Raw genomic sequence first — 22719 nt, forward strand, 5'->3', positions numbered from 1 at the left:
TTTTCACAATTTTACATTAATGTACAATTTAGACTTTTTCCCCTGTGATTTTATTTTTTTAATATTAACCAATCTTTTCTCATATTTTTACGAGTTTATTCTCATAATTCTTTTAAATAATTTTTTTAATGATTTTATCATCATAAAATGCTGACTTTTTTTCTCTCAATTTAAAAATATATATATATATATTCAACTTTATTTTTAAAAGTTTTCCTTTTTTTCTCCACATAATTCTATACATTTATTTTCATAAAACATTTTATTTTAAGAATTTTAAAACTTTACCATAAAATTTTGACCTTTTCCCATAATTTTACTTTTTTCTCGTAAAATATACTCACACATTTTTTGTAGTTCTAAACCTTTTTTGTCTCTAAAAAATGTTGCTTTTTGTCTCAAAATTTTACGTCATTGGAATGTGTTTATTTTTCTCCTTTTATGGAGGCCCTTCTATCATAACCTTTGGACTTCTGCGAGTGTTTTTAAAGGTTTCACTCAGACACATCCTGTCTGCAGTTTTCAAAATAAACCCAGACTGATCGGATCGACCCACATGTGAACTCTGTGTCTTCCGCAAATATTTACCAATAATTTATTTTCAAACCAAACTCATATTTTGAAATGGATTCGTACAAGTACAAGTAATACAGCTGATTTTAGGGTTTGTCAGCGGCGCACAGAGATTTATCTCATTTCTTTTATTTTGATAGCATGTTGGGGATTTAGGAACACTCATTGGATGTTTTAAAGTGCTGTTTTAGGCTTTGAATTTGAAAAAAAAAAACACAACAATTTACAAAAACAAATGAAAAGTCAATATTTTAATCAATTTATGACCAAAAATCTAAATAATATGTTAAATATCTTTGTATTTTTTGTTTTAATTACTTTAAATAAGCATATTTCCCTCAGGTTTACATTTTGGTGACGTTTCTGTTTTTGGTGCTGTACCCTCCAGAGCTGAGCGGCCGGTTGAAGATCCGGTTCTGGCTCCAGGATCCCTCATAGACGTGGCTAAATATGTCGGTTCTCTGGCGTTCCAGGTGTGGGAGAGGATGCAGACGCTGATCAAATTCTGTGAGTTTCACATGTTTAGCAGCTTCCTGAGGGGCTCTGAGGGGGCGTGACCACGGCTGTTTCTCTGCAGCTCCCGTCACTCTGGACCCCAACACGGCGGCGCCCTGGCTCGTCCTGTCCGATGACCTCACCAGCGTCCAGGACAGCGACGTGAAGCAGAAGCTTCCCGACAATCCGGAGCGCTTCAACCCCGACACCGCCGTGCTGGGCCGGCAGGGCCTCAGCGGCGGCAGGCACGCCTGGGAGGTGGATGTGGGCGGCAACACGGCGTGGGTGGTGGGCGTGGCCAAAGAGTCCGTCAAAAGGAAGGAGAAGGTGGCCTCGGTGTTGAACAACGGCTACCTGTGCGTGTACTTCTACCACAAAATGTACTTCGCGGGCACGTCGCCGCTGACGCGGCTGGCGCTGAAGACGAACCCGCGGAGGATCCGAGTGCAGCTGGACTGCGACAAGGGCAGGATGTCGTTCTACGACGCGCACACCAACGCGCACATCCACACCTTCAAGCACAGCCTCAGCGAGACGGTCTTCCCGTACCTGTGGGTGGGCTGCCACAACAGTCCGCTGACCATCCAGCCTGTGGAAGTTTCCCTCAAACTTCACGATCTTTCCTAAAAAATGTCAAGAAAACCTTTTCAAATCAAGTAGCACAAGTGGCAATCTTCAATTTTTACTCTAAAGGAGGAACCGTTTGCACTTTCTTCTACATTTTCTAACATTTCTTGGTGGCTTGCTGATTGTGGTGCTCTTATTTTGAAAAATATTTTTGAAAATTACATTTCTTTTAGTAATTTGCACGTCACTCTTGAAAATATTTAATTATTTTCAAGATTTATGTGGTGATATCTATTGAAAAATGCTACTAAATGTTAAAAAAATGCACGTTTGATTCTAAAAATAATAATAAAGTTAAATCTTTACGTCTCTCGATGTCAAATTACTCATTTTAAACCAATATTTGAGATCAGATTTTTTTATTTGATTCACAAAAAAAGAAAAAAAAAATCCTCAAGATTTCACTTTTTCCATCTTTATTTGTGAGTTTTTAAGACGTTACATGTTTGGAGTTCTTTTTTCACTGAACATACAAAATGACAACATGTGTGATCGGTGGAAAAACTCCTCAATAGAATCTGACATTTAAAAATATATAAATAACTTTCTTTCTTTCTTTAGAACTTGATTGCACGCTTTATACTAGAGAATAAAATGATGGAATCTGTGTAAAGTTTAATGATTTCTTTAACATTTTTCTACCAATTCAATCTGATTTTTCTGACTTTTTCTGTAGGAAAATAGACATTTTTACATTGCAAATATATCCCTGAAATCACTTTATTTTGTCAGAAAATTTGATTTAAAGGAAAAATCTTTATAAGGCATAAAGAGGGAGTGTAATCCCGGCAGATATTTAAGGAAGTCCCTTTAAAAGAGCTGATAGATTCATTTAAAAGTTCTAATCCATCAGATTTACTGCATTGTCTGGGAATGAAAATGTTTTTTTATGTTGTTTGTTCAACTAAAAATTCACAGTCACATTCAAATAAAAACAGTTACTCACAGCAAAAAGGAAAATACAGCTTTTACATTGAGATTTGGAAGTGAAAGTGAGGATTATATGGTACAGCCATGTTTGATGTAAACTTTGTTAACATAAAAAAAATGAAAATTTGAGATTTTTTTTGTTCCTGCAAAAAAAAACAAAAACAAAAAAAAACAACAACAGATGTTGGCCAGCAGAGGGCGCCAGAGGCCACAGAACATAATACAAATCGGTTTATGGATTATGACTTAATCGAGACCAGAAATGGAGTAAAATCTAGTTTAAGATGCATGAAATAAAACACAGGAGCGGCTGGGACTCGAACGCTCCCGGGATTCACTCGCACGCCAGCTTGCTGTCGAAACTGGAGAGGCCGATGGCGAAGGCTTGGAGCGCGCACATGGGGTAGTTGTAGTCCAGGGTGAAGATGTCTTCGGCCACGCGTCCGAACTGCATGACGATGTAGTCGGCTGGAGGGAGAGCGGTCGCAGACGTCAAACCTTACAGTTGTTGAATGTGGATGCAGAGTTTGCTCGCTGTTTCGCAGTTCACCTTTCACGATTTCTTGTTTTTATTCAATAATCCTCGACTCATTCTCAACAAAGGTTTGAACTTTGGCCTGATTTCTACTGGTCCGTCACTGATCCCCTATAGGGGGCGGTGTCATTATTGGTTTAATAGTGATTCACTTTTTCTTTATTTATCATTATTGTTTTCCTTCCGCACGTTATTTTAGACATCTATAGCTCTATTATTTTAGCAACAAGCTATTTTGGCTAATTTAGGCTTTTGGAGTTAAGCTAATATTTTAGCTTTATGGGTAAATTAGACATTTTACCAGTTATTTAGGCTAATTTGGCATTTAGCTAATATTTCAGCCACATACAAGCTGTTTTTGCTAATTTAGTTTTTATCATTTTTTTAGGCTATTTTTGAGTTTAGCTAATATTTTAGCCACATGCTAGCTGTTTTGGCTAATTTAGGCTTTTTTCAGTTTTTAGGCTAATTGGAGTTTAGTTAATATTTTAGCCACATGCTAGGTGCTTTGGCTAAATTAGACATTTTACCAGTTTTAAGGCTAATTTGGCATTTAGCTAATATTTCAGCTACATAAAAGCTGTTTTTGCTAATTTAGCTTTTTGCTCATATATTTTAGGCTAATTGGAGTTTAGCTAATATTGTAGCCACATGTACAAGCTGTTTTTGCTAATTTCGTTTTTAGCATTTCTTTAGGCTAATTTGGAGTTTAGCTAATATTTTAACCACATGTGAGCTGTTTTGGCTAATTTAGGTTTTTTTCAGTTTTTTAGGCTAATTGGAGTTTGGCTAACATTTTACCCTTATGCAAGGTGTTTTGGCCAAATTTGACATTTTACCAGTTTTAAGGCTAATTTGGCATTTAGCTAATATTTCGGCTACATACAAGCTGTTTTTGCTAATTTAGCTTTTTTCTCATTTTTTAGGCTATTTTGGAGTTTAGCTAATATTTTAGCCACATGCTAGCTGTTTTGGCCATTGAGAATTTTTTTCAGCTTTTTAGGCTAATTTGGCATTCCGCTAATATTTTAGCTAGCTATCAGCTGCAGCATTTTCAGCTATCAATGTTAGCAAATTCAGCTATTAGCACTAGCATCTTCAGCAACCCCATTCAACTTACAGCATTCACACTAGCATTATCTCAGGTAATGCTATATATCCAGTTTTGAAAATGAATTTGAACTCCAGCGTAAAGATTTAGTTTCAGAGAGACAGACGATGGCTGCAGACATGACGGAGGTGATGATATTCCAATTGATAACTGTTCATTTGTGTCAATTCAGTGGAGACGTACCACAGGTGGACCAGTGGAAATCAGGCTTTTGAGAGTTTAAATGAAAGAGAAAAGTGTATAAAGTGTGGAGTTAAACATCTATAATCCTGCTTCACGGATTCCATCAATCGCTGTGTATTTTTAGAGCGGATCTCCCGCCATAAACGAGGGAACGCTGTGAAAGTTACTCACGGTCGTTGTCGTGGACGATCTGGAAGTTTTTCACCGACGCCTGCGTGACGCGCCCGTGGAAGTTCAGCACGTAGGACTGGGTGTCGTCGTTCCACACGGGCGCCTTGTTGTGCAGCTCGATGAGGTTTTCCATGGAGTGATTCTGCCACCTGTTCAGGAGGCTCTCCTGGTCCTGTCACACAAGCGTTCTGTCTCAATGGATCGTTCAGAAATGTTCCTGGTACGGTGAGGTTTACCATATACTACATGGTTCTGCCTGACGGCCGCTTTCAGCGGTACTTCTAACTCTCTGTGACCCAGTCTGACGACTTGCCGTCCCGCATTAGTCCAAGGAGGGAAAAGATAAAAATAAGAATCAAATTGGACAATTTTATTGTTGGAAAAAGAAAATAAAAGGAGTAGAACCATCAGATTCTCCTCCATATTGATTTTGGACTCCACTGATCGTGTTCCTGATTGGTTGAAGTAAAACGTCTTCTTTGCCAAAGTTCAGATTTTCGTATTCTTGTGCCGCCCAAATCGCACAGCAGAACCTTTGTTCATCTGTCCATTGACTTTACATTAAATCTAGACGCCCCTGACGCACAAACCACGTCCGGTGTGAACGCAGCTTTAGTCTGGGGATTCCCGACACACCTGCTCCCCTCCCCCACTCACGTTCTGAGGTCGAACAGGAAGTCTCTCGAAGTTCATGTTCATGCCCGGGATGATGACCGTCATCTTCCGCGGCCCTTTGAAGCCCAGCACGTTGGTTTCCTGCGGAGAGAGGAAGAGTTTTGACAAGTCGGGTTTGGCAGGCGGTGGAAGGTGGACCACGCCCCGTTAGCTCACGTAGCAGACGGCCGCTAGCTCCTGGCGGGCGGGGCTGTCCTCCAGCAGCGCCCCCACGCTCTTGCAGGGGTTGGAGCCGCTGTCGTACACCGTGAATTTGGTGCCCATGAGGTTGGACCTGAAGCGAAAAAACATTCAATGTTGTTGTGATGAGAAGGAGGGGGAGGAGCCTAATAAATGGTAACAAAAAGTAGTAATTTCCAGTGTTTTTTCAGTAAAAATAGGCAGATTTTGATTAAAATTTTGCAAACAAATATCATTATCTGGTGTGTTCTGGTAGGATTTTTATCTACCTTAGTTTACCGATGAAGCTGTCTCCTTCTCGCGACAGATCAGTAGCGTCGACTGAAATCAGGTAGTTGGAGGTTTTGCTTTTTTTTCTCTTTCGTCCGGCTAAAAGAAAGACCTGAAAGGAAGACATTAATTTACAAATTAAAAGCCTTTTGCTTTTTGTCTTTGCAGTGTTTCTCAGGCTCCGCCCACCTTCTTGCCGTCCTCCTTCTCCATGTGCATGAAGTAGGTCGGGTAGAGGCCGCGGTCCATCCCCTTCTTGTCGCGGGAGATTCGACATTTGATGGTGACGCCGCGAGGCGCCGGGCTCAGAACAAACTCCTCAAGATTTGACATTTCTGAAAGTAGGAGGTCTGCTGTGGGCGACCCGGGGACAGCCACCTCCTGAAAACAAAAACAAACTCGTTTTATACCAGTTTGGATTTTTGGAGGTGACTTCTTCTGTCCTGCAGAACTCACCGGGACGTCTTTGCTACTCGCAGCTGAAGCAGGCCTGGTGGCGTCTGTCTGTGGGGACAGGGAGCGTGTTCGCTCCTCCTCCGTGTCCTCCTCGTGCTCGCTGGCTTCATCAAAGTTCATACTTCCACACAGACCTGGAACGGGAAGGAGAGCGATAAAACACCCAAACTATTAGTCGCAGATGTCCTTATGGATGGATTCAGGCTGTGAACACTTCATGTTCCCCCCGGGTCGTAGTTTACCCTAGAATAAATGATTTTCATTAACCTTACTAATGTTTTCCTTGTAGTTCAGATGTCTCCCCACATATGGCGGACTACAAATATTCTGCATTCATGTAGTGTTTGAAGATATATTGGTTTTCCAATATTCATGTAGGATTTACAAGTCATTTTTCCTTTAAGGGACATCAACCCATTGGTGAAATCGGCACTAAAATGAGAACAAAACCCGACCTAAAGCTAGTAAAGTTTAAAGCTAACCCCTAAAGACTTGTTACCTCTCCTCACCGACCATCTCTAACACCTTCTGTTCTTTCATCAAAGATCACCCTCTTGACAACCATTCAGGACTCCACACTTCCCTTTCTTCTTCACAATAAACCACCAACCCTAGAACTCACGGTTGTCCTGCCTTTGGCTCCAGGTTTTGTAGACATAACAGCCGCCTAACATTTTGAAAATCACGAAAGTCACGAATGTAGACGGTGGCAGACAGGCGTGTAGAGTGACCAGCTTTTTATGTACTTACCGGGCGGCTGGCGGACGCCGTCCAGAGACATTTACACATCGTCCAGTTGGAGCTGCCGCCAGCCTGTGGTCACCACTCTGTCAGCCGATTTCATAATGGCGTCATACCTGCCTGTCACCGTACTGCCACCCAGCGACCTCCAAATGTTCCCGTGTGGCCACTGACCGATGTCAACTTTTAGAAAAAAATCATCTGGTCGCTTTACAACTGTGACTTTTTTCTTAAAATCTCTACAACCGGCAACAGCTCGTCTCCAGAAGCCACGCCCCCTCAGAGGAGATTTAGGAAACAGAGGCTTCAGATCAACGTGAAAAAAGGCTTTTTAAGACATTTAAGTTGTGGGATTTTGGTTAAAAACGTCATAATCATAATTAAAACACTACTGGAAACATTTTTTTAAAATGAAATAATTTGTCAAATGGGGACTCTAACACTGTAATTTTTATGACATTCTTTAACATGTGTCCGTGTGACCCCCGTTCAGGTGCATGTGACAAAGGGTTTACTATTTACAAACTACAAAAACGAAGCTTTACAGTGTTTTTTTTACATCTCTCACTACTTTCACGTTTTGTTGTTTTTTCATGTTTTTGAAGGATAACTTCACAAGGACGTTAGTGTGGTTCATGAGAATTTCTCATCTCTTTTTTTAAAAGGTTGATAGCATAAGAAAAAGCTCAGATGAATGATTTCTATCCAAAATCTTTTTAATATTAAGTTTCCTCGTCTGTATTTGACAGACGATTGAAACTTTAAAAGTCTGAGTAGATCAGATCTTAGCAGGATTACATTAAATCCTTCCTTCTCTTTGTACTGAATAAATTGAACTAATGAGGCTTTTCCTTTTCTTCCCTTAAACCTGTGGTGACTCTCTGAGCTGGACAGGGTTCTGAACCGGGTTTGAGGCAGCTCTTCCTGATGTGATCCTCCCTCCACATTCAAAACATTATAAATGTTGAAGAAAGTCAGAGCTTTGAACGGTTCTACAGCAGTACACACTATAATGTGTGGGGGTCAACGTCTCACCTTGTTTCTGCAGCATTTCATGGATGTCCATCTTGGGCTCCAGCAGCGTCTCGGTGTCTCCGTCTCTCTCCGTCTCCTCGGAAACGGGGGACCGATGTGGAGGCTGAGGTTGGGAGGAGGGAGACTGGGGCTGGCTCACGGACAGGATTTGAATTTTCATGCCCAGATCAGGAGCTTCTGAGTTCAAGAAAGCAGCTGGACCGTCAATACCTGCAACAAGAAACGGAAATGTCTTCTTCAGTTTTCACTGAGGAATTTTCTCTTTTTTTGAGCTTTCAGGTTCTCCTCAGGGGAAACTTTCTTTTTCACCTTTTTCATTTATTTAATTTATTCTCCTACTGCTCTTTTTTGTCTTTCTGTAGCTAAAGTTCAGTTCCTGTCCTCCACAGAGGAGCTCCCACATCTCAATGTTTCTTTAGCTACATCAAGGCGTTTATCTCTTTATTTAATTTCCCAAAATAAACATCACAAAATAAACCAGGTTAGCAGAAAAATCTGCAACAGAAAAACGTTTCTTGCATTTTTTTTCTATCTAAAAGAAACAGTTTCCTTTAGTAATGTGGGTCAAAGATCCGTACCGTCCATGATGACTTCGTTTGTGGAGCTGGTCTGAGACTCCACCAGGGGGGCCTGTTCCTCGGGGCGCCGGGTCCTGGAGAGGCGGGGCCGGGCCTCCGTGTTCGGCTGGACCATCAGAGGTTCTTGGCGTTTCTTACGCTGCCTCTGTTCCGCCAGCAACTTCTGCAGTCACAGAAAACAAAAACCTGAACCCAAACCCTGGTCTGGAAACACAAATGGTGGTGGAGGGGAGGAGAAGACGGAGGTTAAAGAACACACGCAAAGTATTTGATACTAGCAAAAAATGGAAACTTTGTTTTTAGACATTTTAGTAGGTTTTGCTTATCTGATGACAACACAGCAGAAGAAGCCTTAAAAAAAATGGAGCAAAAATCTCTTATGGGGTCAAAAAAAAGATATATAACATTACCAGCAATAATCCAAGTGTGAATTGAATGCTGTAAGCTGAATCTGGTTGCTGAAGATGGTAAAGCTGATAGTTGAACATGCTAAAACTGATAGCTAAAAACACTAAGGTCAATAGCTAGCTAAAATATTAGCTAAATGCCAAATTAGCCTAAGAAACAAGGAAAATGTCTGTTTTAGCCAAAGCCGCTAGCTTAAAAGCTAAATTATTAGCTAAACTCCAAATCAGCCAAACAATCTGAAAAAAATGCCCAATTTAACCTTAGCAGCTAGCACAAAGCTAAAATATTAATTAAACCCAAAATTAACCTAAAAATGGAAAGAAAGTCTAAAATAGCAAAAACAATAGCAAAAATATGTTAACCTCCAAATCAGCCTAAAAAAATCAGGAAAAAATGTCTAATTTAGCCTAAACAGCAATCATAAAGCTACAATATTAGCTGAAATTCAAAATTAGACTTAAGATGGAAAAAGGACTAATTTAGCAAAAACACTAGCGTAAAGCTAAAATATAAGTTAAAATGTTTAACTTATCCTAAACAGTTAGCATAAAGCTAAAGTATTAGCTAAATGCTGAGTTAACCTTAAAACTGAAAGAAAGTCTATTATAGCAAAAACAGCTAGCATAAAGCTAAAATGTGTTAAACTCCAAATCAACCTAAAAATCTGGGGGAAAAAATGTAATTTAGCTCAAATAGCTAGAATTAAACAAAAATATTATCTGAATGCCAAATTAGCCTAAAAACTAAAAGAAAGTCTAATATAAAAAAACACAAGCAAAAAGCTAAAATATAGTGTAAAACTCCAAATCAGCTTAAAAATCTGGGAAAAAATGTTTCATTTAGCCTAAACAGCTATAATAAAGCTAAAATATTAGCTACATGCTAAATTAGAAATTTGGTTAACAAAATCCTCCGTTGCCAAGGAATTTAAAACATTTATTTTTACCCATTCTTATAAAAATGACGTAGAGCTGCTCGTCACCCCCGAACGACCAAAAACTTAAATAGTTGCTATGGAGATAAAACCAACAGAAGAGCTGCCATTTTGAAAAAAAGGTGAATTTTTCAAATCAGTTTTTCACCTGAGGGCGCGTCAAAAGTGGGCGGCGAGGGTGGCCACAGTTTCTACTTACTAGTAACACATAAAAGCTCAGACAAATTTCATAAAAGTAACAAAAAAAAAACTGTTAATGATTCATTTTAAGTATTTCTATCTAACAGTTGTTTAACTTGTGTTTCTGGTGTGTGGAACTCTGTTTCTAGGTTTTAATTTCCTACTTTAAGATTTCTTGTGAAGTAAAAATGACGCTGCATAACCAACTGATTTAACTACTTTCTACTGATGTTCTTGTTAAGATTAGGGTTCTTTTCAAGTTTTTAGGCTACCGTGTAAAATAATCTGCTCACAAATAAAAGAAAAGCATCAGGAATTCTTAGAAACGCTGGAAGTTTTGGTCGGTCGACTTCGGAGAACTTTCTCTAAAGTTTGTCTGATAGTAGATGCCGATGGAGTTGTTCCGGTCCAATTCACTGTGCTGTCGGCACTGAAGATGCATTATGCAAGCACATTAATTAGTGCGGCCGGTGCACAACAACAACTCCTGCAAACCGCTCGCTGAGGTGGAAGGGACCGCCGTGGCTTCTCCCTTAATTATCGGACAAACAAATCTTTTCAGAAGCGATCGGTCATTAAGCTAACGCGGACGACATTCCAGCAGGAGGCTATTTCAGTTACAGAATTACACTGAAGAGACATATTTTCTGAAAATGAAGACTGAGTTATGTTTTCTTTTGCAGTGAGTTATTTTAAGACGTTACATTGTAAACCTTGCTTGTTGAGATTTGATATTTAGAGTACAGGATGTGACCTCAATGAGGCGTTCACACTCCTTCCTGAGTAAAACAGAAGGAACTCCCCAAAAAAAGTGCATTGAATTGAATTATTTGAACTTTTCCTGACATACAAACAAGAGTATTTGTGAAATAAATCCATGAAAGGAAAAGACGTTTCAGGGAAAAAGACTCACAAACGCATAATTAAAATGGAAACATTACTGGGACATTTATGAGAAAAAGAAGAAAGTGGAAGTTACAGACCCGCTCCATTGTGGTGCTGAAAATCAGCTCGGTTCTTCTAAAAAGGAAAATTCTGTGCAAACACCTCAGAAGAGCTCCAATCCAGCACTCAACCAGCAAGGTCTGCTCCCCTCAGCCAACTACCACCATCGTGTGTGTGTGGGTTCATAATGTTACCGCATGTGTGTTTGCTCCTCTCGGTTACATAAGTAGAGGAGACTCTCCACAATGTGCTGCCAGCATGAAGCAAGCGCAGGAGGCGCCTCACTCCACATCCTCATCTAACCCCGGGCTCCTCCCAGCCTTCAGTCAGCGGCTGGAATCCTTTCCTCACCTGTTTCTCCAGCTTCTGCTTCATGAGGCTGCTGCTGTCGTCCTCAATGCCACTGCGGAGCAAAGAGACGACAAGCGTGAGTCCCTCTGTCGAGCAAATGGAGGCCTTCATGAAGCTGGATCAATTAGGGAGCAAAATCTGAACAGCTTTAATAAGCTCTAGCCTGTGAATCACAAGTGCTTGATCTGAAACCAGGCTCTTCACATTTGGATCGACCTGACGGGGATGAGCTGATGTTGCTTGGCTACGGCGAGGAGAGCGCACGGTGACAGCAGACGCTACGACTGTCGCGACTGCATCCAGGAAAGAGTCATTTGTCTTTGGATGTTGGAAAAACATCAGCTCTGCTGCTCTGCTGAGACAGAACCTCACTGAGAGTGCTGGATTCAGACACAGACTCATCATCCAACAAAGGTTATCGTTATTAGCCTCGATTCCACTGAGCGGTCCGGTCCGGTTTAGAATGAACCAGGAAATTCAGGTGAGAGTTTCCACTCCAAGTTGGACCATCATGGCGACCTCTATCCACCTAGTAGTGGATAGAGTTCATCCAGAAGCTCATTTTTTTGCGTTTGGCTTTTGGTACTTCGTATTATTGTGGCGAGCTCACAAAAATGGCGTTCCCCTGTTGCTCATTTTTTTAACCAAAATATTGTGGAAATGTAAAACCTGAATCCTGGGCTCGAGCTGAACAAAACAATAAAACACACAATATGAACATATCAGGAATGTGGGCGTGGCTAACAAAAAAACTTTGTTGCCAAGGAAACTTAAAAACGTACTTTTATCGATTCTTATAAAAATGACAAAAAATTGTTCGTCACCCTCATGTGACCAAGACGTAAAATGGTTGCTATGGAGAAAAAACCAACAGAAAGTCATGAATTTGTCTCATGCAACTTTGAGGGTTGGCAGGGGCAGAAGGGGAGGGGCATGTAGCAGAAAGGTCAGGTAGCACCTGTGGGTCATACAACGGCACTAAGGCCTAAAGTTTTCATTATGTTTATAATTCTGTTCAGAATCAAAAGGATTTCATCAAGTAAAAGATGAATAAAAACAGAAAAAAAAACTCCTTTAGTGAACCAGAGTATCTAATGATCTCAGCAAGATGAAGCGTAATGCTTTCTGTCGTTCTTTCATCTTCTTCTCCCAGAAAAGTCGCGATCTGCTCTTTTTATCTCACATCGACCCTCCCCTTTTGCAGAGGAAAAGTGGAGTCATCAACGAAGACATTTGAAAGCACCTGAGAGCATCGGCTGGAGACAGAACAGGAGAGTAGAGGAGGGTGGAGGTTATCAGAGCCACTGTGCAGATGGTTTTAGGAAAAAGCATGTTTGTGAACCAAACACTCTCACCTCAGACATCAAAGTACATCAAAGAACCTGGTTCTTAGGTTCAACGCAGTCTGAGGGCCACCAAAAAAAAGGAACACTTCGAGATTTAAAGTCGTAAATTTACGAGAAAATAAGTCGCCACTGTTAAATTACAAACGTCATGAATTTAGAACTTTAAATCTCGTAAATTGTGACTCTTTTCTCATAAATTTGCAACTTTTGAAGTCATAATTTCACTACTTTAAAACTCATAAATTCACGAGAAAATAAGTCGAACTGCTAAATTTCGAGATTTAAAGTTGTAAATTTACAACTTTAAATCTTGTAAATTTATGACTTTTTTTCTTGTAAATTTACGACTTTTAAATAAATAAGTTTAGGACTAAAACACGCATATTTATGAGAAAAAGCAATAAAATTAGCCCATGAATTTGAAATTCATAAATAGACAACTTATTTTCTTGTAAATGTACGACTTTAAAGTTGTACATTTACGATAAAACTAGTCATAACTGTTAAATTATGAGATTTAAAGTTGTAAATTTACGACTTTAAAGTTGTAGATTTAAGAGAAAATAAGTTATAACTGTTAAATTACGAAATTTTAAGTTTTAAATTTATGACTAAATAGTAAGAACATTGATAAGAAAAAAAAACTCGTAAAATCTTACTTTGACTATGACTTTTAAAATCATAAATATATGACATTATCCTTAAATTTTCAATGTTCCAACTTATTTTCTCATAAATTTACAACTTTAAAGTCGTACTTTTGAAAAAGATGTTTGTTTGTTTGATGGCCCAAATACTCTGCCGTACTTAGGGGAGTTTAAAATTTGGTCTAAATCCAGGATTAATACAAATGATGTTTGCAAACCAAAAGAGAAAGGTAATTTTAGGGAAAAAGTTGAAAAGTAAGAGCGTTTGTGACTTTATAATCCATGTAAACACACACATTAATTAAAAAATCTCTGACTCATCACTGAGAACTCGGAGGAAATTTATGTCAAAAATAAGCTTATCTTGCCAGCTCGATTCACAGTTTTTCTTCAGAATTCTGACTCCACAGGCAATGACAAAATAAAAGTAAAGTGTCCCTAAAAGCTGGTGTGTGTCACCTTTTATGTAAGACAACATCATTTATTCAGCAAGTTTGTGGTCCTTTCCTGAATTTATAATCACCAGTAATCAAAACCACACCAGACTTCACCTTAAACTCCTTTTTATAACCTCCAGGATGTATGTTTCACTGTTGTTAAACACGGTTTGAGTGCACAGTTGTGGTGTGTGCTGTTGTGTACCTTGATGATGAGTTGGATAAAAAGCTGCTGGAGCTGGAGGGTCTTCAGAAGTGAAGGATCGACCGAACATGAAAGATGGGAGAGAAAGAAAAAGGAAAAACTGGTTCAGGAGGATGACAAGAATTTCACAGCAGGTGATCGTCATATTAATATTGTTTATCCAAAAGAACGGCTGACGTATTTCAAAAGTTCTTGTAGAGCAGAATAAATACTTTTCTGGACAAAAAAAAGCTTTAGCAGCACACGTGAGCGTGCAGATGAAAGTGGAGGAGCCACAGCGAAGTCCTGAGCGATCAATCTTTCATTAGTTTGTCACAGCTTAGGTGTCGAGACGAGGACACGCTGCCATCCTGATGTAACCATGGTAACCGCAGCTCAGTCAACAATGCTCTTCGCCAGTGACGATTAAAACCCTTCAGACCCATTTTGCCCAGTCCAGAACGTCATCCTCAGATGAGAAACAGTGTCTCCAAAACCTGAATAATCACTTTTAAAGAAAACAAATTCACTTTGGAAGTGATGTCTTCGCTCATTTTGACCGCAAACTTCACTGAGCTCTCAGTTTAAAAGATCTCTTAGGGATGCAAATGACAATAACTCAGCTTTTTTTAGGTTTTAGTTAAGACGTTCTCTTCTCTGGGGTCATTGTGAAGAGGTTTTCACCTCTGATGTGCTCACAGATCGACGTTCAGGCCCTACAGAAACATCTCAAGGAGGAATCAAAGGGAAATCGACTTTTCTACGTTTCCATTGTAAAATGGACCCATTAAACAGTACTGAACCATATCCCCATTGTTTGTAGACCCATTGAAAAGTGGAACAGAACGGTTGGGGCAGAGCCACTGTAGCCACCCAATGAATGGCAGAAACGCCAATAAAGCGCTAAGCTAACATTTCCATTGGGTTTTACAATCTTCTATCAAACAGCATTAAATTAATGTAAAGCGATTAAAAAAACCAGCTGCTGGATGACCTCCAGCAGCTGGTTGTCGCACTTCAATGACGTAATGATACGCTAGTGGTCTACACTACGCACACACCGTGAAAACAAACCGCTCAGTGGTACGCTCAGTCGTAACAGATTGGAAATGCTCGCTAGAATTAACCGGCCCGTCCTGAACTGCTCATTGGAAACGAGGCTTAAGAGGTCAATAAACTTTAGCTCCTTTCCTTAAAAGTGCCTTCTAATGTTAATCCAGTCGCTACCCAATCTGTAACAACCACCTGATTTGTTCACGCATGCTTTAATACCAAGTCACTTCCTCTTTGTGGCCAACTTTGTGACAGTTAAACAATTTGATTTAGAATTACTTCAGTATATTTTTTGTGCATTTGTTGTTCCGAGATTGGTTAGCCGTTACAGATTGGGTAGCGACAAATCCCCTAGTCCTTGTGCTATATTGTGGGGTCCAGATGACCCCGCCCTTACATTGTTGTGTCATCCCTCTTGAGACAAAGGCAGACAGAGATGGACAGGATTTCATGTCTGTCATGGACACCAGTGAAGATCAAAATCATTGAAAAAGTTCAGCGCGCTGTCTTGTGGAGTCCAGATGACCCCACTCCCAACGTTAGAACAAGGGCTAGAACAGGAGCACACAGTCATGGGCGTGCTGAGTAGCAAGGCCTGAAAGTCTTACAAATGAAAAGCCTTTTGGCGCCGATGGACCCTGAAAGGACCTCAGAACAACAACAAAAGATCTTGTTAAGATGCAAAAACAAGTCATTACCAACAAGACAATGAGTTCTGCAGCCTCAACAATGGCACAGCCTCTGCTTCAGGGAACCACGGAAAAAACTGAAACCTAAAAGAAAAGAACTTCAAACTGATAGGAAATAATTGGAGCTTGTAAATCTGCTTGTCATGCAGAAGTCTTAATCCATGACGGTGAAGGTTTTGCGGTGGTTATCGTGAAGCTCTGATCTCTGTTCAGAAGCAGATTGGTGGAACACACTGATGTGGAAGCAACACAGCCAACAAATCTGACTCAGCCGGGCTGTCGACCCAACTGGAACTGAAGACCAAATAAAATGGAAAACTCTGGTTTAGTCTTCTGTCTGGCAACGCTGAGCCGCACTTACAGCGATGGTTTCCATATTTAGCCCCCGGAGGAGTAATTGTGTCTATGGACAAGCACAACAAAACCTGAGCCAACTCCCTCCGAGGGCCTGGAAAGTTCAGCGAAGGTCCCTCAGAGGATTCATGTGTGCTAACAGAGTCTCAACATCACAAAGACTCAGAGCGTCCTCACTCCTCACATCGTTCCTTTGGCTTTAGTCTCACAGGCTTTCATTCATAAAATAAATATACAAAATAGATTAAAAAAAGTTAAAGTTATAACCACTTTGAAAAAACAATAAAATGAAAAAAGTGTATAATTTTATGCCAAATTGAAACAATTTATATTTTATTTCATAACACACTTAAATGTGGCTAGGTTGTACTAGAAGTAGGAACTGGCGGTATTCTTCTTAGCTGCCATCTTCTTTCAAACAACAGTAGACATTATTACATTATGCAAGAAAAAGACGAGCTGCTGGATGACCTCCGTTGTTTCTTTTCTTGCCGTCGCACTACAATGACACGCCATGAAAACGAACCACTCAACGGGAGCGAAGCCTAACTTAGTGGAAACGCTCGCCAGAATTAACTGGATCGTACTGCTCAGTGGAAACGAGCCTTAAATTGTTGGTGGGATTGTTCCGAACCCCGCCCCCCTTCCCATCAGGCTCTCTGTTTACACGCTAGCTTTAACCCCTAACCAAACATTAGCAGTGCAACAAAAATGCCGACCAATATTGGAGCAATCCAGCCGTACAGTTTTCAGCGAGATGCCGCTTGGATGAGAAAAACCAAGACGATCTGTCTACAAGTCTATGCATCAGAATGAAGAGGAGCAGGGAGCTTGTGGCCCGCCCGGTGTATTTACTAAGTCACAAATAAGCAACGTTATCAAACTGTATTTTTTGTAATTTGTTCCGGATTCACGACGACTTGAATAAAACATACTCAGAAATGCAATTTTGAGCTCCATTGTTTGCTACAAGAACATTCTAAAAACACTATTTTCCTCAGAGGAACATTTCTGTAGATGTATTTGTTTTACTTTCAGCCTGATATTTCATCTGTTTCCATAGAAGCAAAAGCTACTTAGGAAACAGGATATCGATTCCATTCATGGTTGGGAAAATATTAAAACTATCATCGAAAAAAACTATTAATTTTATTAAGGAGACATTTGAATCATTGTTGTTTGGCACTGAAGCAACCAAATCACTCACTCACAAACAATCAACTCTAGTTACAAGAAACACGGTTGAAGCTTGATGCTCTGAATAAGTAACGACCTGCTGGTGGAAACATGAGCAACAAGTACAGCCTGACTGTACGTCTGCCACTCCTACAGGTCAGCAGGTCAGACTGTCCAGCCAAAGACTGTCAGAAACAGAAATCCACTCAAAGTATTAGCTAAATTAGGAGAAAACAAAGGAAACTCTTAAAGCACTTTAAGGATAGTGAGTACCTGTATGACCAGCGGCTGTATGCAGGCTGGGAACCTTCAGTCTTCACAAAGTCCATGGATGCAACTGCAGAGCTGCTAGTCCATCAAGTCTCACAAAAACCCTTCAAACTGAACGTCTAACCCCAGAGCTCTTCAGCGTGTGATCCTACAGATCCTGCAGCTTTATGTCACTGAGACACAGGAGCTAGACTTCGCCCCACCCATGGGAGTGACGGATACCGAGGAAGGCTGAGGTTGTGCAGCTTGCGCTGTTACCATGACTTCACACTTCAGGTACGACAAAGGATCCAAGCGAGGGATTGGTATGAAAGTGACAGCATTAAATGTCAGCGTGCTGCAAGGATCAGGCGGCGACAGAGGAGCAGAACCGCCGAGCGCTCTGCAAATGTCAGTGATGCGCTGTCGTCTGTCTGTACTTTCCGTTATCAAGTCAAGCCCTTCCCGTTAGGTCGCAATCGCTTCTAAAAATATCGGTTGCAAAAACTGCTTTCATTTCGGTTTTCATTGTTTTGCCAAAGTACAAACTTCCAGTAAGTTTATGGGAGATTGTGCCATCAATTTCCTCTGACTCATGAGAGCATCAGAGCAGATGTCTGCAGCCTGTTTTACGTGTCACACAGGAATATGTGTAAAAACTCACTCTGATCATCTTTAAAAGTGTTTCTAGTAATATGATTATGCTGTTTTTAGCCAAAATCTAAAAAGCTGTCGTCCTCTAGGACATTTTCTTTTCTCCCACCAGCTTACAGCCCCTCACACCCTCAACTTAACATTACTGGTGCCACAAAAATGGCGAGGTATCCAGCTGTACAGTTTTCAGCCAGCTCAGTTGAGGAAAACGAAGACGTCTATTTGTCTGTAACTGGATGAATAGAACGGAGGCTCGCCAGTGTAGCGTATTCTCTACATCACAAATACGTTATTTTTCAAACTGTATTTTATCTTCTACTCCTGATTAACAATGATTTTAATCAGAAATGCATCTTAGAGCTTAATTTTCTTTACATATGTCTTCCATCTTCAGAAAAATGCAGTAAGAACACGTTAAAAAAACACAATTTTAATTTAAGTGGATCTGAAAAAAAATCTCTGGAATTGAACACTATGGAGGGTAGAGCTGGGTTGATAAAATTGATTAACAAATCTGAATTGATCTAAGCTTAATAGATGAATAGTTGATCAATAAAAGTAGAGATCAATCTAACGCTAAATGTTAAAATCTGCTAGCTTGATGCTAACGTATAATGGGATTTACCATAGGACAGCTAATGCTAACGCCCCCTAATGGAGGGATTTTTGTGCCATGTTTCCAAGTGAAACATGAAACTTTCAAAATTTTGTGTGCTCAAAAAAATAATTTTGCACTTGAAACTTAAAACTACATGCAATAAAAACAATTTTCACATTCTACACTCAAAACAGAGCAGGGAACCGCGTTACAAATGTACCACAACATCCAGCCAATCACAGACATGGACATGAAGGCTGATGTCTGTGATTGGTTGCTTTTTTGTGGCACATTTGGCTAACTTTCGATCAGTTTAAAAGACAGTTACTCAAAAAAATACCCTGATAAAATGTCAGGAATGAATTTCCCCCCAGGTGATTAATGAAGTATATTAATAAAGTATATTGATTGATTGATTAAAAACAAATGTTTTTTTTTTTTTGGTTGTGTGTTTTTGATTATTGATTTGAGAGACTAAAAACAAGTTGTGTTGGGAATCCCAGAAACAGCAGTAACTAAAGCAGAAGTCTGTGAATGAATCATTTACCGGAGGGAGTAATTACTGAGCTGAAGGCAAGCGATGGAAATAAGCTAGAAGGTTGATCATAATATTGGTTCTCACAGGAGACGCAGACAAACCACTTCTGAATCTCTAAACACTTTAGTTCAGGGTAGGAATGAATTTATCACTGCTGCAAAATCAATAACGAGAAGTCTGATCATAAAACTATTACACACAAAACTATTACAATAAGTAAGAAATACCGACACAGAAAATGGGTTCAACAAAACAGTAATTCATTGGATTCAACCATACACGATGACAACGTTTGGATTCAAACTCCTCTGCGTTGTTCACAAAATACCAGGAAATGGAGATAAACGACGACAGGACAGACCCACACTGACGACAGCATTCCACTGTGGTCAGAATTTCAGAACCACGATGGACCGCTCCTCACCAAACCTCCCCGAACACCCTCCTCCTCCTCCTGTCGCCCCCTTTCAGCAACATTTCTCAAAGCCATTTGGACACAACTTTCAACGTGACAACATAACCACGGACGTTCATCTGCCACCCCCAGATTCTATGTGACATTTATGTAAGCCGGCGTCGCCACATGTCGTTATGAAAACTGCCAATTTGTCATTTCAGTGAGCGCATTCTAAATGAGACAATCAAAAAGGCAGAGGCAACAATAAAAAAAATTAACACATTTCAGATCAAATTAGTTTTAAACAGTAACTTTCATTAAATTACTGCTTTTTGGGAGGTGGAGATTAAATATTTAGAGGATGATTAACACAAAAAGAACAAAATAATGGACCATTTTGTCCAACAGAAGTCGTGTTTGTGCAACTAAGATCCTCAGATTTGGGTTTTATCTACACTTAGATTCAAGATATTTATTCTTTATTGAACTATTATTTAAAAAAACACTGTTATTTGGTCATATACAAATAATCAAAACCAAAAATAGAACTTGCATCATCAAAGTCAGTTTCTGGCATTCAAAAACTAACAGAAAAGTTGCTTTCTGGGGCATTTTGTCAATAAAGATTGACACAATTTGTAAATAAAAAAATGTTTTGAGCCCTAACCTCATTTTTCTATATTTTTAAAAAAGTTTTTTCTGGTGTTTTTATATCTATATGTTTATGTCTGAATTAAGCAGAAATTTAACAAATAATTTGGACTTAATCTACATAAGAATCCATGATAGAAAAGGATCTATATGATGAAGTTCTGCCCTCAGATTGAGCATGCGCGTAGGGATAAAACTCAAACATTCCAAAATTATAATCAAAGACGCGGATTAATATCACCTACGTGATAAAAGGTGACACGTCCATACCTCAAAACATAGATAAGAATATATTTTATCATTAAAATGTTTATTAAAATGGTAATACATGTTCCTATAAACTGTTAATAAATGATGTGTTCGCTTCCAAACAAGCTCAACTAAAACACAGTGATTTAAACGCTTTACCTTTCGTCCAACAACCTATAAGTCGCAACTCAGGAAACATTTTCAAACTAAAAACATTCTTATTTAATTGTCATTCTATAAGTATCTATCAGGAGTTGAATATGAAAGCTAGCGTCCTCCCGTTAGAAGCTAGCGCTAGCCGCTTCGGTCCATTTTTTCCACCGTTTGCGATGCTGCTTTTTTTTAGTCAAAGTTAAAGGCGACAGTGAAGTTTTTCCACAACACAATTCCACGGACACGAGCGGCATTTTTCACGCGACAACGGACAAAACGGAACACCAACGAGCAACTCTCTGTTCTTAGGGTTTTTTCTCCTCACCTTATGCTGTAATAACTCATGTTTATCCACGGTTACTAAGGAAAAGGAGTCCTCGAAGAAAAACGCTTCTTGAGGCGGATGAATACCCTGCCTTGGTAACCAAGCGGACCTATAACGAGCGCTCCTATTGGTCGGCTGTGTTCTTAAAATGACTCTGATTGGCTGACTTCTGGGTAGAAGTTGGGATGAATAAAAGGCTTTCTCTCAAGCAAAATGGGCTTCAAATGACAATTTACAATAGTTAAATTAATAAATTTTGATAAAAACTAAGACAAAACAAATAAATAGAGACGAAGTTTGGGTAATTTATTCTTCATTTGATTTTTATAGTAAATATCAATCATTTAAAAAGAGGGTGAAGCAAAAAAAAAATAAAGGATGGTTATTTTTTTTACAGAAAATCAAGTTAAAAAAAACAATATGATAAACTGAGGTGACTAATCCAGTAGACCCCTCTCTTTTAACATCATCATCAAGCTCTTTCTCCTCCTCCATGTCACCTTCACGCCATAGTCACTCTCTGGTGTGTCAGATACCAAAATATCAGGATGCGGGTGATGCTTTGGGGAGCTATGTTGAGCCAAAAGTGAACATACACGGGGAGACATGGGGCAACTGTTCCTTTCCTGCCTCATCGTTGGAGTGTCCACGTCAGGCGGTGGGCCGGGGGTGCTACACCCACCAGGTGGAGTTCTGCTTTCCTCCGTTACCTCCTCTAGCTGATTGTCAGTTTGATTCAAATGTTCGTTGGGAGCTCTAGCCGAGGATTTTGGGGGATTTCTTCGTCTTTTAGGCGCAGGTGAATTTGTCCTTTTGCTTTGGCGTGATCCCTGCGGTTGATTGGGTTTGGACGTCACCTCTGCAGCTTTCTTTGCGCGGTGTCCACTTGGATTGTGGGAGTTGTCTCTCTGCGCCCCATGAAATGATAACCGGGGATATTTGCACACCGTTTTCCTGGAGAACTCGTTACAGGTGTCAACAATCCTTGTGACGGACTGGCATTTTCTTCTTCTTCGTTTCAAAAGAGGCCCACTTGTAGATGAGATGTCAAACTGGGGATCCACCTGAAAGATTGAGAACATAAAGGCGGATTTAGACTTTTCTTCCTGTAGTTATTTAACCAACTTAAAGTATCTGAAAAGCTTAAAGAGGTGTTTTACCCAAGAAGTGAGAGCAGAAGTGCTGTGGGTCTGTGAGAAAAACTCTCTGGGATTGATTGCAGCTCTGACTTCAGGCACATTTTGAAGTCTGGCACCACTCAGAGGCCGCTCCAGGAATTGCAGGGGAGGCTTCTCTGTCTTTGCCACTTTGCGGGGCATCAATTTAAATCAATCTTGAGCATCTGTTTAAAAAAACAAGCAACAAATCAAATTAAAAAATTCTGCTATTTAAAAAAAAAAGTTGTTTTTTTCACAGATTGAAGTGTTTTAAATGTAAAGATTCGCGTTCACGTTCGAAAAGCCGTTCTTTACTCACCCTATTGTGCTCTTTGTGTGATATAAGCGTCTCCATATACAGAATAAAAACGTTTTTGTTCCGGTCATTCGGCAGTTTTTCCTTTTCTTTTTCTGCGTTGTTGTTACTTTTAATTTCCCGGTTTTGTTCTTGTTCTTCTTCGCGTTATCCCAACTGCGACCCACA

At 39.9% G+C, this 22719-nt stretch overlaps 3 protein-coding genes across 3 annotated transcripts in view; 1 reads left to right on the plus strand and 2 right to left on the minus strand.

Annotated features, from left to right (window-relative positions):
* Positions 1–2004, plus strand: part of LOC112156606 (tripartite motif-containing protein 35) — a 4510-nt gene extending 2506 nt beyond the window's left edge. Inside the window, exons 6-7 of the mRNA XM_024288842.2 lie at positions 962–1080; positions 1151–2004. Of these exons, the coding sequence (XP_024144610.1) occupies positions 962–1080; positions 1151–1695 (664 nt within the window). The 3' untranslated portion in view covers positions 1696–2004. The remainder of the gene's footprint in view (positions 1–961; positions 1081–1150) is intronic.
* An 84-nt stretch (positions 2005–2088) lies between these two features.
* Positions 2089–17902, minus strand: zmp:0000000711 (tubby-related protein 3). Its single transcript, XM_024288833.2, has 12 exons — positions 17538–17902; positions 14014–14055; positions 11379–11430; positions 8561–8723; positions 7983–8192; positions 6207–6340; positions 5940–6131; positions 5750–5862; positions 5457–5574; positions 5283–5381; positions 4626–4797; positions 2089–3093 (listed from the first exon to the last, which is right to left on the minus strand). The coding sequence occupies exons 1-12, from the start codon at positions 17591–17593 to the stop codon at positions 2960–2962; spliced, it is 1485 nt and encodes a 494-aa protein (XP_024144601.1). The 5' UTR covers positions 17594–17902; the 3' UTR covers positions 2089–2959.
* Positions 17903–21363: 3461 nt separating this feature from the next.
* rhno1 (RAD9-HUS1-RAD1 interacting nuclear orphan 1) lies at positions 21364–22712 on the minus strand. Its single transcript, XM_024288083.2, has 3 exons — positions 22555–22712; positions 22239–22420; positions 21364–22142 (listed from the first exon to the last, which is right to left on the minus strand). The coding sequence occupies exons 2-3, from the start codon at positions 22395–22397 to the stop codon at positions 21516–21518; spliced, it is 786 nt and encodes a 261-aa protein (XP_024143851.1). The 5' UTR covers positions 22398–22420; positions 22555–22712; the 3' UTR covers positions 21364–21515.
* Positions 22713–22719: the final 7 nt, after the last annotated feature.

This window comes from Oryzias melastigma, linkage group LG23 (genome assembly GCF_002922805.2).
Source record: "Oryzias melastigma strain HK-1 linkage group LG23, ASM292280v2, whole genome shotgun sequence".
NCBI classification, from domain to species: domain Eukaryota; kingdom Metazoa; phylum Chordata; class Actinopteri; order Beloniformes; family Adrianichthyidae; genus Oryzias; species Oryzias melastigma.

Excerpts from the sequence above, each read along its gene's own strand:
- zmp:0000000711 (XM_024288833.2), bottom strand. The coding sequence starts at position 17,593 with ATGGACTTTGTGAAGACTGAAGGTTCCCAGCCTGCATACAGCCGCTGG. Across the intron at positions 14,056-17,537 it reads TACAGCCGCTGGTCATACAG|ACCCTCCAGCTCCAGCAGCT; the intron begins GTACTCACTATC and ends TCACTTCTGAAG. Across the intron at positions 3,094-4,625 it reads GATCGTCCACGACAACGACC|CCGACTACATCGTCATGCAG; the intron begins GTGAGTAACTTT and ends CTCTCCCTCCAG.
- rhno1 (XM_024288083.2), bottom strand. The coding sequence starts at position 22,397 with ATGCCCCGCAAAGTGGCAAAGACAGAGAAGCCTCCCCTGCAATTCCTG. Across the intron at positions 22,143-22,238 it reads CTTCTGCTCTCACTTCTTGG|GTGGATCCCCAGTTTGACAT; the intron begins GTAAAACACCTC and ends TCAATCTTTCAG.